The sequence below is a fragment of the Macaca mulatta genome, chromosome 20 (genome assembly GCF_049350105.2).
Source record: "Macaca mulatta isolate MMU2019108-1 chromosome 20, T2T-MMU8v2.0, whole genome shotgun sequence".
In the NCBI taxonomy this organism is placed as follows: domain Eukaryota; kingdom Metazoa; phylum Chordata; class Mammalia; order Primates; family Cercopithecidae; genus Macaca; species Macaca mulatta.
Genome location: NC_133425.1, coordinates 4,311,305 through 4,326,753, shown reverse-complemented (window position 1 = coordinate 4,326,753; position 15,449 = coordinate 4,311,305). Strand labels below are relative to the sequence as shown.

The 15,449-nt window shown below is 54.6% G+C and overlaps 1 protein-coding gene across 10 annotated transcripts in view; it reads left to right on the top strand.

Annotated features, from left to right (window-relative positions):
• Positions 1–8,786, top strand: part of ZSCAN10 (zinc finger and SCAN domain containing 10) — a 42,769-nt gene extending 33,983 nt beyond the window's left edge. The window contains exons 4-10 of one of the 10 annotated variants that reach the window (XM_077985347.1): positions 1,057–1,178; positions 1,387–1,496; positions 4,663–5,125; positions 5,354–5,621; positions 5,842–5,906; positions 6,074–6,131; positions 7,030–8,786. In XM_077985347.1, the coding sequence (XP_077841473.1) occupies positions 4,730–5,125; positions 5,354–5,621; positions 5,842–5,906; positions 6,074–6,131; positions 7,030–8,585 (2,343 nt within the window). In that variant the 5' untranslated portion in view covers positions 1,057–1,178; positions 1,387–1,496; positions 4,663–4,729 and the 3' untranslated portion in view covers positions 8,586–8,786. Of the gene's footprint in view, positions 1–1,052; positions 1,181–1,386; positions 1,497–4,662; positions 5,126–5,353; positions 5,622–5,841; positions 5,907–6,073; positions 6,132–6,392; positions 6,457–7,029 lie in introns of those variants that run through there. The other 9 variants (XM_077985352.1, XM_077985346.1, XM_077985349.1 and 6 more) reach the window with 9 other exon arrangements.
• Positions 8,787–15,449: the final 6,663 nt, after the last annotated feature.

The window sequence follows — 15,449 nt, the reverse complement described above, 5'->3', positions numbered from 1 at the left end:
TATCGCCCAGGCTGGAGTGTAGTGGTGCAAGCTCAGCTCACTGCAACCTCTGCCTCCTAGGTTCAAGCGATTCTCCTGCCTCAGTCTCCCGAGCAGCTGGGACCACAGATGCATGCCACCATGCCCGGATAATTTTTTTTTTTTTTTTTTTTGAGATGGAGTCTCACTCTGTCGCCCAGGCTGGAGTGCAGCGGCATGATCTTGGCTTACTGCAACCTCCGCCTCCGAGGTTCAAGCAATTCTCCTCTCTAAGCCTCCTGAGTAGCTGGGGCTACAGGTGCATGCCACCACATCCAGCTAATTTTTGTAATTTTAGCAGAGACAAGGGTTTCACCATATTGGTCAGGCTGGTCTCGAACTCCTGACCTCAGGTGATCCACCCACCTCAGCCACCCACAGTGCTGGGATTACAGGCCTGAGTCACTGCACCCGGCCACTGGGTTACCTTTTTGCTGAGCCTTAGTGTCCTCGGCTGTAGAATGGGTGATGGGTCCAACAGAACTATGAGTCACTGCTGCGGTGCCTGGTGTTGTAATCAGCAGCAATGAGAACAGTAATAGCTCGTGCTCATGGATGCCTACTGTGTGCCAGCCACTATGTGCTGGACAGTGCCCTGTGCCACTCAGGTGGGGGGAGTGGTGCTTCAGGCTTTCTTCACATCCCCCTACCTGGGGTGCCAACTGGGAGTGGAGAGTGGGAGGCTCTAGGAGAGGTTCCCTTGTGTAGCCCTGAGGCTAGAGAACAGGAAGAGCAGAAAGCAGAGGGCAGGAGCCTGGGTTTCCATGTCTATAAAATGACCCCTGTCTGAAATAAAATGTAAAAAGTGCCTCAGAGATCTAACAAAAATACGAGCCTGCTCCGCTCAGAAAAGCTTCAGTCATCCAGCCTCAATTAGTTGAGCAGGACTGAACTGAATCCCCTGTGGGTGGCACTGGGCTACCAGACCAGGAAGGAGAAGCCCCACAGTCCTAGACTTGGGAGGAGGTTGGGGGAGGTTGTCAGTGCCCCCTGGTGGCGATAAATGACTTATTTTACATTTTTTATTTTTTGAGACAGGAGCTCACACTGTCGCCTAGGCTGGAGTACAGTGTTGCAGTCACAACTCACTCACCGCAGCCTCAACCTCCTGGGATCAAGCAATCTTGCCACCTCAGCCTTCCAAGTAGCTAGGACCACAGGTATACACAACCATGACTGGTTACTTTTTTTTTTTTTTTTGAGACGGAGTCTGGCTCTGTCACCCAAGCTGGGGTGCAGTGGCGCGATCTCGGCTCACTGCAAGCTCCACCTCCTGGATTCACACCATTCTCCTGCCTCAGCCTCCCGAGTAGCTGGGACCACAGGCACCCACCACCACACCTGGCTAATTTTTTGTATTTTTAGTAGAGACGGAGTTTCACCGTGTTAACCAGAATGATCTCAATCTCCTGACCTTGCGATCCACCCTTCTCGGCCTCCCAAAGTGCTGGGATTACAGGCAAGAGCCACTGTGCCTGGTAAGCTAAATTTTTAATTTTTTTTTTTTTTTGAGAGGGAGTCTCGCTGTGTCGCCCCGGCTGGAGTGCAATGGCATGATCTCGGCTTACCGCAAGCTCCACTTTCTGGGTTCACGCCACTCTCCTGCCTCAGCCTCCCGAGTAGCTGGGACTACAGGCACCCGCCACCACCCCTAGCTAATTTTTTTTTTTTTTTTTTTTTTTTTGAGACGGAGTCTCGCTCTGTCACCCAGGCTGGAGTGCTGTGGCCGGATCTCAGCTCACTGCAAGCTCCGCCTCCTGGGTTCACGCCATTCTCCTGCCTCAGCCTCCTGAGTAGCTGGGCCTACAGGCGCCCGCCACCTCACCCGGCTAGTTTTTTTGTATTTTTTAGTAGAGACAGGGTTTCACCGTGTTAGCCAGGATGGTCTCGATCTCCTGACCTCGTGATCCGCCCGTCTCGGCCTCCCAAAGTGCTGGGATTACAGGCTTGAGCCACCGCGCCCGGCCTAATTTTTTGTATTTTTAGTAGAGACGGGGTTTCACCATGTTAGCCAGGATGGTCTCGATCTCCTTACCTTGTGATCTGCTTGCCTCGGCCTCCCACAGTGCTGGGATTAACAGATGTGAGCCACTGCACCCAGCCCTACATTTTTAATTTTTTTAGAGATGGGGGTCTTGCCATGTTGCCCAGGGCTGGCCTTGAACTCCTGAGGCTCAAGTGATCCTCCTGCCTAGGCCTCCCAAAGTGCTGGGGTAACAGGCGTGACTCCAGCCCCTCTAACCTTTTATTCTGAAAATTTGAAAACATCCAGAGAACTTGAAAGAGCAGTGAAATGAACATTAATATATGTATCTCATCGTCAGTCCATAAATGTGGCTGAGCCTTCAGGCCCCTTCTCCAAACTCTTCAGCGTATCCTAAGAACACAGCCATTTCCTATATATTGCAAGACTAGACTCTCATCTCAGAAATGGGTAGTCATACTATTATCGTCTAGTATCCATCCCCACCATACTCAAAATTTTCCAACTGGCCCCAGGATGTCTTTTAAAGCCTTTAAAAAAAAGGAATGAGGATCCAATTTAGGTTCACCCACTTGGTTGTGAGGCTTCTTTGGGCTACTCTCCAATAGCGCCTCCTACAAGCACTTACTTTTTATGACACTGAGTAACTCAGGCCAATTTCTTTGAGAGATGGTCTGACTTGTTCCATATTCCCTGCAAGGCCCTAAACATTGGAAGTTGGATCTAAAGGCCACAGTTAGGCCGGGCAGGGTGGTTCACGCCTGTAATCCCAGTACTTTGGGAGACCAAAGCGGGCGGATCACCTGAGGTCAAGAGTTCGAGACCAACCTGGCCAACATGGTGACACCCCATCTCTACTAAAAATACAAAATTAGTGGGGTGTGGTGGCGCATACCTGTAATCCCAGCTACTTGGGAAGCTGAGGGACGAGAATCACTGGAACCCGGGAGGCGGAGGTTGCAGTGAGCCGAGATCTTGCCGTTGCACTCCAGCCTGGGCAACAAGAGTGAAATTCTATCTCAAATAAATAAATAAATAAAGGCCAGTTGGATTGAGATTAGGCATTTTTGGGCTAGGCACAGTGGCTCACACCTGTAATCCCAACGCTTTGAGAGGCTGAGGCAGGTGGATCACTTGAGCCCAGGCGTTTGAGACCAGCCTGGGCAACATAATGAGACCTCATCTCAACAAAAAATAAATAAAATTAGCCCAGCGTGGTGATATGCACCTGTAGTCCCAGCTGCTCGGGAGGCTGAGGCAGGAGGATCACTTGAGCCCAGGAGATCAAGGCTGCAGTGAGCCGTGATTGCGCCACTGCACTGCAACCTCGGTGACAGAGTGAGACCCTGTCTTAAAAAAGTAAATAAATTACTTAATTAAATTAAAAATTAAATAAACAGGCTTGGTGCCAGTGGTTCACACCTTAATCCCAGCGCTTTGGGAGACTGAGGCGGGCTGATCACTTGAGGTCAGGAGTTCAAGACCAGCCTGGCCAACATGGTGAAACCGTTGTGTCTACTAAAAATGCAAAAATTAGCTGGGCGTGGTGCCACAGGCCTGTAATCCCAGTTACTGTAAACCCAGGCTGAGGAACGAGAATCGCTTGAACCTGGAAGGTGGAGGCTGCAGTGAGCTGAGATGCCACTGCACTCCAGTCTGGGTGATATAGCAAGACTCCATATCAAAAAAAAAAAAAAAAAAAAAAGCTGTAAAAAACAAACATTTTTGGTGCCACGTGCTCCCAGTGGCTACATCAGGAAGAAGGGAAGGGCAGGTTGTTTCTCTTTCAGGGATGGTCACTTTAGTCACTTGGGAAAAGTGATGCAAATTTCTCTTTTTTTTTTTTTTTGAGACAGAGTCTCACTGTGTCGCCCAGGCTGGAGTGCAGTGGCGCGATCTCAGCTCACTACAAGCTCCACCTCCCTGGTTCACGCCATTCTCCTGCTTCAGCCTCCCAAATAGCTGAGACTACAGGCACCCGCCACCAGGCCCGGCTAATTTTTTTTGTATTTTTAGTAGAGACAGGGTTTCACTGTGTTAGCCAGGATGGTCTCGATCTCCTGACCTCGTGATCCGCCTGCCTCGGCCTCCCAAAGTGCTGGGATTACAGGCGTGAGCCACCATGCCCGGCCTTTTTTTTTTTTGTTTTGAGACAGAGTCTAGCTCTGTTGTTCAGGCCGGAGTGCAGTGGCGTGATCTCGGTTCACTGCAAGCTCCACCTCCTGGGTTCACGCCATTCTCCTGCCTCAGCCTCCCCAGCAGCTGGGACTAAATTAGCTCCGCTAATTGTTTTGTATTTTTAGTAGAGACGGGGTTTCACCGTGTTGGCCAGGAAGGTCTCGATCTCCTGACCTTGTGATCCGCCTGCCTCGGCCTCCCGAAGTGCTGGGATTACAGGTGTGAGCCACTGCGCCCAGCCAAGTGATGCAAATTTCTAAATGCTTTAAGGAGGGATGATAATACAGAACTGTCAGTTTTCTCTGGCCTTTGCTTTGTTGGTAACCCTGAGACCGGGCGCTGCCCTGCCCTCATGAGCCATTACCCAGTGAGTAAAACTCTTCCTCTGGGTCTGCGTATTGAGTGTCTTTTAACATGGATGACCTAGGTGTGCGGCCAGCTTCCTCTCAGCAGATCCTAACCCAGGGTGTTCACCTTCGCAGGTGTGGGAAGAGAGGAGAGAGACCTGAGAGTGGGGCCGGCTGTAGGGAGGCATCCCCACAGTGAAGGATGCTTGAAGAATCAATCTTGGCTGCCCTGGAGCAGGAGCAGCTGGGGGAAGTCAAGTTGGAGGAGGAGGAGGCTGCCAGCCCAGAGGACCCCAGGCGGCCAGAGTCCAGGCTGAGGCCCGAGGTGGCTCACCAGCTGTTCAGATGCTTCCAGTATCAGGAGGACATGGGGCCACGGGCATCCCTGAGCCGGCTCCGGGAGCTCTGCGGCCACTGGCTACGGCCGGCTCTGCACACCAAGAAGCAGATCCTGGAGCTGCTGGTGCTGGAGCAGTTCCTGAGTGTGCTGCCTCCGCACCTCCTGGGCCGCCTGCAGGGGCAGCCACTCAGGGATGGGGAGGAGGTGGTGCTGCTGCTGGAGGGCATCCACCGGGAGCCCAGCCACACGGGGCCGCTGGTGAGAGGGTGGGGCAGTGGACTGAGCAGTATACAGATGATGGGGACTTGATCGCCCCAGTGAACAATCTCTGGAAACTCCACTTTCCCCCACCTGACCATTCCTTCTTCACCTCTTAACTCCTGCCCTGTCTGACTCTCACCTCGTTTCTGTCCCATGTCCCCTCAGAGTCAGAAGGACACAGGCTGCCACCCCGGGAGTCACTTAACTTGAATGTGTTTTGAACAGGATTTTAGTTGTAATGCTGGCAAGAGTTGTCCCCGAGCAGACGTCACCTTGGAGGAAAAGGGGTGTGCTTCCCAGGTCCCCAGCCACAGCCCCAAGAAGGAATTGCCTGCAGAAGAACCTTCAGTGCTGGGCCCATCGGATGAGCCTCCCCCACTCCAGCCAAGGCCTGCCAAGCCTGCTGAGCTGGGACATTGGAGACTTCCCCCAAGTTCAAAGCAGCCACTGAGCCCGGGGCCCCAGAAGACATTCCAGGCCCTGCAAGAAAGCAGTGAGGAGCCTGTGCCCTAGGAGGCCAAGGACTGGGTGTTGGGGAGCGGCCTGGATGTCTGGGGTGGGGTGAGAAGTGGGGCCTCCCCAGGTGACCGGGACAGGAGAGCGCCAAGGTGTCTTCACAGGGCCCCGATGATGTGGTGCATGTCCTTGCAGCCACATGGCAGGCAGGGCTGCCTTCTAACAGTGCTTCCTCCCCTGTTCCCCAATGCTGTCAGGCCCCCAGGGCCCCTCACCATGGCCAGAGGAGAGTTCCGGAGATCAGGAGCTGGCGGCTGTGCTGGTGAGCTGGGCCGCACCCCAGGGTGTTCTCAAGCCCCAGGAACTTCTCTACCACTGTAGTTTTAGCAAATCCATACCTTCCCTGATTCAGTCCTGGGAAGTGTTTCATTCCCCACAGGTTCCTGAGGCATGATCCTCTCTCACCAAGGGTTTCTGCTCTTGATACAGGAGTCCCTGACCTTTGAGGATGTGCCAGAGAATAAGGCGTGGCCTGCACACCCCCTGGGTAAGCAACCCTTCCCTGGAGTAGTGACCACTGATGCCTCTTTCTTTTCTTTTTCTTTTCTTGTCTTTTTTTTTTTAAGAGATGGAGTCTCGCTGTGTTGCCCAGGCTAGTCTCAACTCCCGGGCTCAAGCAATCCTCCCATCTTGGCCTCCCAAAATACTAGGATTACAGGCGCGAGCCACCGTGACCGGCCAACACCGTTTCTTTGCCTGAAGTTCCAGACCCTACCTGACTTTTTGGCCTTTTTGTTTTTTGAAACAGGATGTTACTCGCCCAGACTGTGGCACAATCATGGCTCACTGCAGCCGGGAACTCCTGGGCTCAGGTAATCCTCCCACCTCAGCCTCCCGAGTAGCTGGGACTACAGGTGTGTGCCACCATGCCCAGCTAACTTTTTGTTTTGAGGTCAAATAAAGGGGCACCCTTGTTTGACCTCTATCCTCTCTACCCACCTACCAGGTTTTTTTGTTTGTTTGTTTGTTTGTTTGTTTTGAGACGGAGTCTCTCTCTGTTGCCTAGGCTGGAGTGCAGTGGCACCATCTCGGCTCACTGCAACCTCCGCCTCCCGGCTTCAAGTGATTCTCTTGCCTCAGCCTCCCGAGTGGCTGGGACCACAGGCGCACGCCACTACACCCAGCTAATTTTTTATTTTTTGTAGAGACGAGGCTTCACCATGTTGGCCGGGCTGGTCTCGAACTCACTCCTGACTTCAAGTGATCCACCCGCCTCGGCCTCCCATAGTGCTGAAATTACAGGCGTGAACCACCGTGCCTGGCCTTTCACCTACCAGCTTTGCAGGATCCTGGGTTTCTTTCCACTTCCAGGCCAATCAGGTTCTGGTGATTGATAGGGGCCCTGGGAATAGGCCTGACCATCTCTGTTTTCTCTTGTTTCCCAGGATTTGGAAGCAGAACCCCAGACAAGGAGGAATTTAAACAAGAAGAGCCCAAAGGGGCTGCCTGGCCCACTGCCATCTTAGCAGAGTCTCAAACAGATAGTCCTGGGGTGCCGGGAGAGCCTTGCGTCCAGACGCTCGGACGGGGCGCTGCGGCGAGTGGCCCTGGTGGAGATGGGTCCCTTCTTGGCGGCAGTGAAATTTTGGAGGTCAAAGTGGCTGAGGGCGTCCCCGAGCCCAATCCGGAGCTGCAGTTCATCTGCGCAGACTGCGGGGTGAGCTTCCCGCAGCTGTCTCGCCTGAAGGCGCACCAGCTGCACTCGCACCCGGCCGGGCGCTCCTTTCTGTGCCTTTGCTGTGGGAAGAGCTTCGGCCGCAGCTCCATTCTCAAGCTGCACATGCGCACTCACACGGACGAGCGGCCGCACGCCTGCCACCTGTGTGGCCACCGCTTCCGCCAGAGCTCGCACCTGAGCAAGCACCTACTGACCCACTCCTCCGAGCCGGCCTTCCTGTGCGCCGAGTGCGGCCGCGGCTTCCAGCGCCGCGCCAGCCTTGTGCAGCACCTGCTGGCGCACGCCCAGGACCAGAAGCCTCCCTGCGCTCCTGAGAGCAAGGCCGAAGCGCCACCGCTGACCGAAGTCCTGTGCTCCCACTGCGGCCAGACCTTCCAGCGCCGCTCCAGCCTTAAGCGCCACTTGCGGATCCACGCCAGGGACAAGGACCACCGGTCCTCCGAAGGCTCCGGCAGCCGCCGCCGGGACTCTGACCGGAGGCCCTTCGTGTGCAGCGACTGCGGCAAGGCCTTCCGGCGCAGCGAGCACCTGGTGGCCCACCGGAGGGTGCACACAGGCGAGCGGCCCTTCTCCTGCCAGGCCTGCGGCCGCAGCTTCACGCAGAGCTCGCAGCTGGTCAGCCACCAACGGGTGCACACGGGCGAGAAGCCCTACGCCTGTCCGCAGTGTGGGAAGCGCTTCGTGCGCCGGGCCAGCCTTGCCCGCCACCTGCTGACCCACGGTGGCCCTCGGCCCCACCTCTGCACCCAGTGCGGGAAGAGTTTCGGCCAGACCCAGGATCTAGCCCGCCACCAGCGCAGCCACACTGGCGAGAAACCCTGCCGCTGTAGCGAGTGCGGCGAGGGCTTCAGCCAGAGCGCCCACCTGGCGCGCCACCAGCGCATCCACACAGGGGAAAAGCCCCACGCCTGCGACACCTGCGGCCACCGTTTCCGCAATAGCTCCAACCTGGCCCGCCACCGCCGCAGCCACACGGGCGAGCGGCCCTACAGCTGTCAGACGTGCGGTCGCAGCTTCCGGCGCAACGCGCATCTGCGGCGGCACCTGGCTACCCATGTGGAGCCAGGGCAGGAGCAGGCCGAGCCCCCGCAGGAGTGCGTGGAGTGTGGCAAGAGCTTCAGCCGCAGCTGCAATCTGCTGCGACACCTGCTGGTGCACACGGGCGCCAGGCCCTACTCCTGCACGCAATGTGGCCGCAGCTTCAGCCGCAACTCCCACCTGCTGCGCCACCTGCGCACCCACGCCCGCGAGACGCTATACTAGCTTGGCCCGCCTTCCGCCAGCCGTGCCCTGCGCCACCTACCCGGGGTCCTCCACAGCGGAGGCCTGCAGGAATGTCCTTTCCTACCACACCCCACTTCCCTCTCCTTCCACTTTCATGGCTGTCCTTCCCTGCCCGAGGCATTGCTTTCCGGCCTCAGCAATGTAATTAAAACGCCCGAAGTAAAATGGCCTTCTCCAAAATGGCCCCTCTTTATTTCTTTACAAGTCCACCAAAATTCGAACTGTCAGCTGTCCCTCTGGGGCACAGGGACACAGCTGCACCTCTGGAGCAGGCTGCCTGGAAGCAGGTGGGGGGAGAGTGTTGCCACCCGAAGTGGGAGAGAAGGGGGAGATGTCAGCCTTCACAGCCAGCTGTGGGGAGGGCCAAGGAATCTGACCCTGGAATGTTTTCTCCTCTGGAGTCTGCCCTTGATCTGTGCTGTGCAGTAAGTACTCACTAGTCACATAAGACTCCTTGACTTGGCTCAGCATGGTGCCCATGCTCCCAGCACTTTGAGAGGCCGAGGCAGGTGGATCACCTGAGGTCAGGAGTTCAAGACCAGCCTGATCAACATGGTGAAACCCCTGTCTCTACAAAAAATACAAAAATTAGCTGGGCGTGGTGGTGTGTGCCTGTAGTCCCAGCATCCTGGGAGACTGAAACACAAGAATTGCTTGAACACGGGAGGCAGAGGTTGCAGTGAGCCTAGATCATGCCATTGCACTCCAGCCTGGGCAACAGAGTGAGACTATGTCACCAGATGTTGCAGGAGAAATTCCTCTCGTGGAAGACCCCAGGAAAGGACATTTCAAGGAGGAGGGATCAGTCAACTGAGAGATGGAGGTTGAAGAGTTGGGAGAGGCCACATTTGAAGCACGGGAAGCCCTCCTGATGTATTGAGTGCCTACTGTGTGCCAGGGAAGGTGCTGGGTTATTGAGGGGAATAAGGGGAAGGCGGCCTGGGAAGAATGTGGGAGGGGCGTCCCAGGCAGAGGGAGTAGCAGAAAGCCAGGCCTGGGGAAGGGAGGATCCCCAGATGCAGCTGGACAGCATCTGTCCCGGAGGGGGACAAAAAAGCTCCCAATGCCTGGGGCCTGACAGGTCAGCCCTGGGCTCGTGTGCAATGGGAGACCTGCAGAGGGCTCAGGAAGGGAGGGATTTCTTCTCTAGTAATAAACTCACTTCAGCTTTGGCTACTGCATGGAAATGGCTTGAGAGAGGCAAGACCAGAAACACCAGCTAGGAGGCTGCGACTGCTGTCCAGGCTGGGGGTGACAGAGTGCCTGGGGACCACAGCACAGCAGGAGGGATTTCTAGGTAAGAGGAAGCCAAGGGGGACATGAAGGGTGAGTCAAGGGGGACATGGAGTCATTGGAGAGGTTGGGGAAATGGTAGAAAGAACTTGAGCAGCTGGGCGCGGTGGCTCACACCTATAATCCCAGCACTTTGGGAGGCCGGGGTGGGTGGATCACCTGAGGCCAGGAGTTAGAGACCAGCCTGGCCAACATGGAGAAACCGCGTCTGTACTAAAAATACAAAATTAGCCGGGCATGGTGACATATGCCTGTAATCCCAGCTACTTGGGAGGCTGAGGCAGGAGAATTGCTTGAACCCAGGAGGCAGAGATTGTGCCATTGCACTCCAGCCTGGGCAACAAGAGTGAAACTCTGTCTCAGAAAAACTAAACAAAACAAAAAACTAGAGCAGTGGTGGACAGGAGATCCCAGCATGTGGCACAGGGTAACGAGAGGCGGGGCCGGGGTTGGGCCATGGGCGGCCCCTCAGAGCTGGGGTCTCAGGCCAGAGACAGTCCTTCCAGGATAAAGGGACATCAGAGGTTTCTGCAGGATGCGGAGGAAGAAAGCCTGTGGGGCCCTTTGAGGCTCTGCAGAGAGAACTCTGGATCCCGCTGCCTCCTTCCTCAGGAAGGCTGGGGGCAGCAGGGTCCAGAGAGCCTGGCGACACCTTTCCTTCCCCCTGGTCACCTCCCTCAGCCCTGCAGGAGCTGCTGGGACAGGGGCTGGAAGCAAGCAGGGCCCCTCAGAGTGACCAGGGCCACCAAAGGTGACTGTCAGGGTTGCTGTCCTGCTGTTTCCCCGGCTGGGCTCTAGGTTGGAGCCAAGGAGGGCTTGCTCCGAAACTCAAGAGTGCATCCAATGCTCTGAAAGGGCAGACCAGGGAGGGGCATACTGACCTCCAGCAGTGTTCCTGGTCCCCAAGCCCCCCACACCCTTGAGCACACCCCAGTGTCCCTCCCAGACCGCGGGCTCAGCCCTAGGAGAGCTGCTCAGGGAGCCTCCCTGTGGGTGTTTGCTCTTCCCCAAGCCATGGCCCATTTCCCCTTCCTCCTTCCTCCTCAGCCCAAAGGCAAGAGTCATGGAACCCCAGGATAGGATGGGACAGAACAGGACAGGGCCCCCAACCCTATCTTTATCTCACCAGCTGCTGCTGGCTGCCAAGCCTCCCCTAAATGGGGTAGGCTGGTCTGTGTGAGTAAGCAGAGGCAGGAAGTGGAGGACGACGGGAGCCTCTGCAGGGCCAGTTGATCGTGGCCTGCGAAATGGTGAGAAGTGCCCTCCCAGTCGTTCCTCCTGGCTGCCCCGGGCTCTGCAACTGCAGGGTGCTGAGGCCTCAGGCCCAGAGATCTGACCCCTGCCTTCTTGCCTCTCCCCTGAAACCAGGGCCTGGTGGGGGACTCCAGAGTCCCCTCTGCCTCAGCCCCTGGGGCTCTTGATCTTGGGAGAAAACCAAGGAGAATTTGTGGCCCCAGCCCTGCCCGGGGGATGAGGTCGGAAGAGGGAGTCATGACAAGAAAGATGTGGGGGCCAAAGTCCCCTCACGCCGGGGGCCCAGGGGTGGCGATCAGGGAGGAGTTCTGTGCTTCCAGCTCTGTGATCAAGGACACACCAGGCTGAAATCCTCTAGTCCTCAACCAACCCACTAGGGCACGGAGACCCATGCACCATTATCAGTAAGAAAGTCAGGGGCCTGGCCTTGCTCTTCCACATCTAGAACCTGGGTAGGTCCATCGGAGCCACAGTCTCTGCTGTCACTACTGGGCCCCCTGCCTCCCTGTGCCTGCCTGTCAGAGAAGCCTGGAGATACGCACCTGATTCCATTTAAGCAACTGTTATTTTATTTTATTGTTTTCAGGGGAAAGCATGAGTGCAGTACCCCACTACCACAAATTATGCAGCCGGGTGTCCCACACTTGGGGAAATCACAGGGGTCAGCACATCCGGGGTGCAATTGAGACGGTTTGGCTCTGTGTCCCACCCAAATCTCATCTGCAATTGTAATCCCCACATGTCAAGGGAAGGACGTGGTAGGAGGTGATTGGATCATGGGGGCACTTCCCACCATGCTGTTCTGGTGAAAGCGAGTAAGTTCTCACGAGATCTGACGCTTTTCTTGTTTGTTTTGCTTTGTTTTGTTTTGTTTTGAGATGGAGTTTCATTCTTGTTGCTCAAGCTAGAGAGCAATCGTGCAATCTCTGCTCAGCACAACCTCCACCTCCTGGGTTCAAGCGATTCTCCACCTCAGCCCCTCTAGTAGTGGAGATTACAGGTGTACGCCACCACTCCCAGCTAATTTTTATATTTTTAGTAGAGACGGGGTTTCACCCATTGGCACAGGCCGCAGAGCTCCCTGGAGGGTGTGCTGTGCCTCACATTTGGGGTGGGGCAGTGGTAGAGAATGAGAGGTCGGAGGGAACCCAGGAAAGGACGAAGAGACACCCGGACCCACACAGGCCCTACTCTTGGGCCTGCCCAGCTGAGCCAGCCTCTGAGAGGATCGTTCTCTGAGTCGTTTCCAGGAGAGCCCTGCCCCATCCCTGCCCTGGGCTTTCTGCGCTGTGAGGGGCTCCTGGGACAGGTGCTCCCTCTCATCTGCACCCCTGCCATTCTCCAGCGCCCCCGACAGATGTGACCTCCAGCGCCTCCAGTGACACTCTCACCCCATCACTATCCTCCTGCCACTGGGCGTCCCTGACTGAGCCCTGACACACAGGCACCTCGGGAAATACTGAGGGCACCCGCACCCTTACCGTCTGTTTTCAGACATGCCCACAAAACACATGCAGCCTCTCACTCACCTTCATGAAGCACATGGCGGCCAAAAGTTCCAGGAGCCAGGGCCCACTGGCGAGGAACAGGTGTGAGGAAAAGTGTCTCAGAGAAGCACCCTCCTCCCCAGAGGGTCCTCACCTTCAGAAACCCCAACTCCCCACCTGAGATGACCCAGCTCCACTGAGACAGTCACCTTCTACACCCAGTCTTCCTGGCACAAAGACACAGCTGGTTTCATGGGGGAAGTGGGGAGTAGTGGGCGGAGCCTCTCCCAGGGCAGGAGAGAAGGAGGCCACTCCTGCACCAGCTAAGTCATGCTCTAGGCTTCAGCTCCAAGAGACTGTCTCTCCATGCCCCCCAATCCTAGACCCTCCATGACTCTCACAAAGGCCACCATCCGAAGGCATCTTGGGATCCATCCAGACTGTACCTTGTTTTTTTGTTTTTTTTGTTTTTTGTTTTTTGAGACGGAGTCTCTCTCTGTCGCCCAGGCTGGAGTGCAGTGGCGCGATCTCGGCTCACTGCAAGCTCCGCCTCCTGGGTTTACGCCATTCTCCTGCCTCAGCCTCCTGAGTAGCTGGGACTACAGGCGCCCGCCACCGCGCCCGGCTAATTTTTTTGTATTTTTAGTAGAGATGGGGTTTCACCGTGGTCTCGATCTCCTGACCTTGTGATCCGCCCGCCTCGGCCTCCCAAAGTGCTGGGATTACAGGCGTGAGCCACCGCGCCCGGCCTGTACCTTGTTTTTATAGCTTTACGGTGATGCAATTCACAGGCAAAGCAATTCACTCACTGACCTGTGCAATTTAAAGCACAGAACTGTGCAGCTATCACCACAACCCATTTAGAACATTTTCATCACTTCTAAGAGAAATTCTGCCCCTCTGAGATCACCACCAGTCCTCATTTCCCTGGACAACCACTCATCTACTTTCTTTTACTTTTTCTTTTTTTTCTTAGACAGAGTCTTCCTCTGTTGTCTAGGCTGGAGTGCAGTGGCACGATTTCAACTCACTGCAACCTCTGCCTCCCGGGTTCAAGCAATTCTCCTGACTCAGCCTCCCGAGTAGCTGGGATTACAGGCACATGCCACAACAACCAGCTAATTTTTGTACTTTTAGTAGAGACGGGGTTTCACCATGTTGCCAAGGAGTCTCGAACTCCTGACCTCAAGTGATCTGTCTGCCTCGGTCTCCCAAAGTGCTGAGATTACAGGCGTGAGCCACTGAGTCAGGCCTCATCTGCTTTCTCACTCAATGGATGCGTCTCCCCCACACGTTTCCTGTAAGTAGAATTACATACTAGGTGACCTTCTGTGTCTAGTGTCTTTCACTGAGCATCGTGTTCTTGAGGTTCATCTGTGTTGTAACATGGATCAGTCCTTCATTCCTTTTTTCTGGCTGCATAATATTCTACTGTGTGGATAGACCACAAGCGGTTTCTCCATTTACCCATCAAAGGACACTTGGGTTCTTTCCACTTTTTGGCTATGCTGAATAATGCTACTGTGAACATTCACGCACAAGTTTCTGTGCAGACATATGTTTTCACTTCTCTTGGATATGTATGAAGGAGAAGAATAGCTGGGTTACATGGTAAATGTGTTTTTATCCTTTTGAGGAACAGCCAGACCATTTTTCAAAATGTCTGTCATTTTACATTCCCAGCAGCAGTGTGCGAGGGTTCCTGTTTCTCCACATCCTCAGAAACATTTGTTATGCTCTGCGTCTTTTTAATTCTAGCTATCTTAGTGGGCTGAAATGGTATCATGTGACAATTTTTTTTTTTTTTTTTTTTGGATACAGTCTTGCTTGGTCGCCCAGGCTGGTGTGCCATGGCATGATCTCGGCTCACTGCAACCTCCAACTCCCGAGTTCAAGCAATTTTCCTGCCTCAGCCTCCCAAGTAACTGGGATTACAAGCATGCGCCACCACACCCGGCTAATTTTTGTATTTTTAGTAGAAACGGGGTTTCACCATATTGGCCAGTTGGTCTAAAACTCTCGACCTCAAGTGACACCTGCCTCTCAAACGACTGCATCAGCCTCCCAAAGTGCCTGGATTACAGGTGTGAGCCACCGCACCCGGCCTTTTTTTTTTTTTTTTGAGACAGATCTGTTGCCCAGGGTGGAGCGCAGTGGTGTGATCACAGCTCATCGTTGCCAAGACTTCCCGCCTTCAAGTGATTCTCTCCTCTTAGCCTTCTAAGTAGCTGGGACTACAGACACGAGTCGCCACCATGCCCGGCTAATTTTTGGATTATTTTGTAGAGACAAGGTCTCACTATGTTGCCCAGGCTGGTCTTGAAATCCTGGGCTCCAGCCATCCTCCTACTTTGACCTCCCGAAGTGTTTGGATTATAGGCATGAGCCACTGCGCCCAGCCTCTTTCCAACTTTCTGGATGATGTCCTTTGAAGCACAAAAGTTTGAAATTTTGATTATGAGACCATTTAAAAAATAAAAATAATTGCTTTGACATGACATTTTTGTGTAGCAGTTATAAAATTTTAAAGGCTCTGGAAGTCTACATGGAGCCATGAGGCAGTCTCAATTCCACAGTGGCCGACTGTCCTCCAGGTGCCCCATAACCAACTTTTGGGTTCCTCTCTACTTCTTCCTCCCACTCTTCTTTCTTCTTTTTCTTCTTCTTCTTTTTATTTTATTTTATTATTATTTTTTTTGAGACGGAGTCTCGCTCTGTTGCCCAGGCTGGAGTGCAATCATGAGATCTTGGCTCACTGCAACCTCCCTCTCCCAGGTTCAAGAGATTCTCCTGTCTCAGCCTCCTTAAT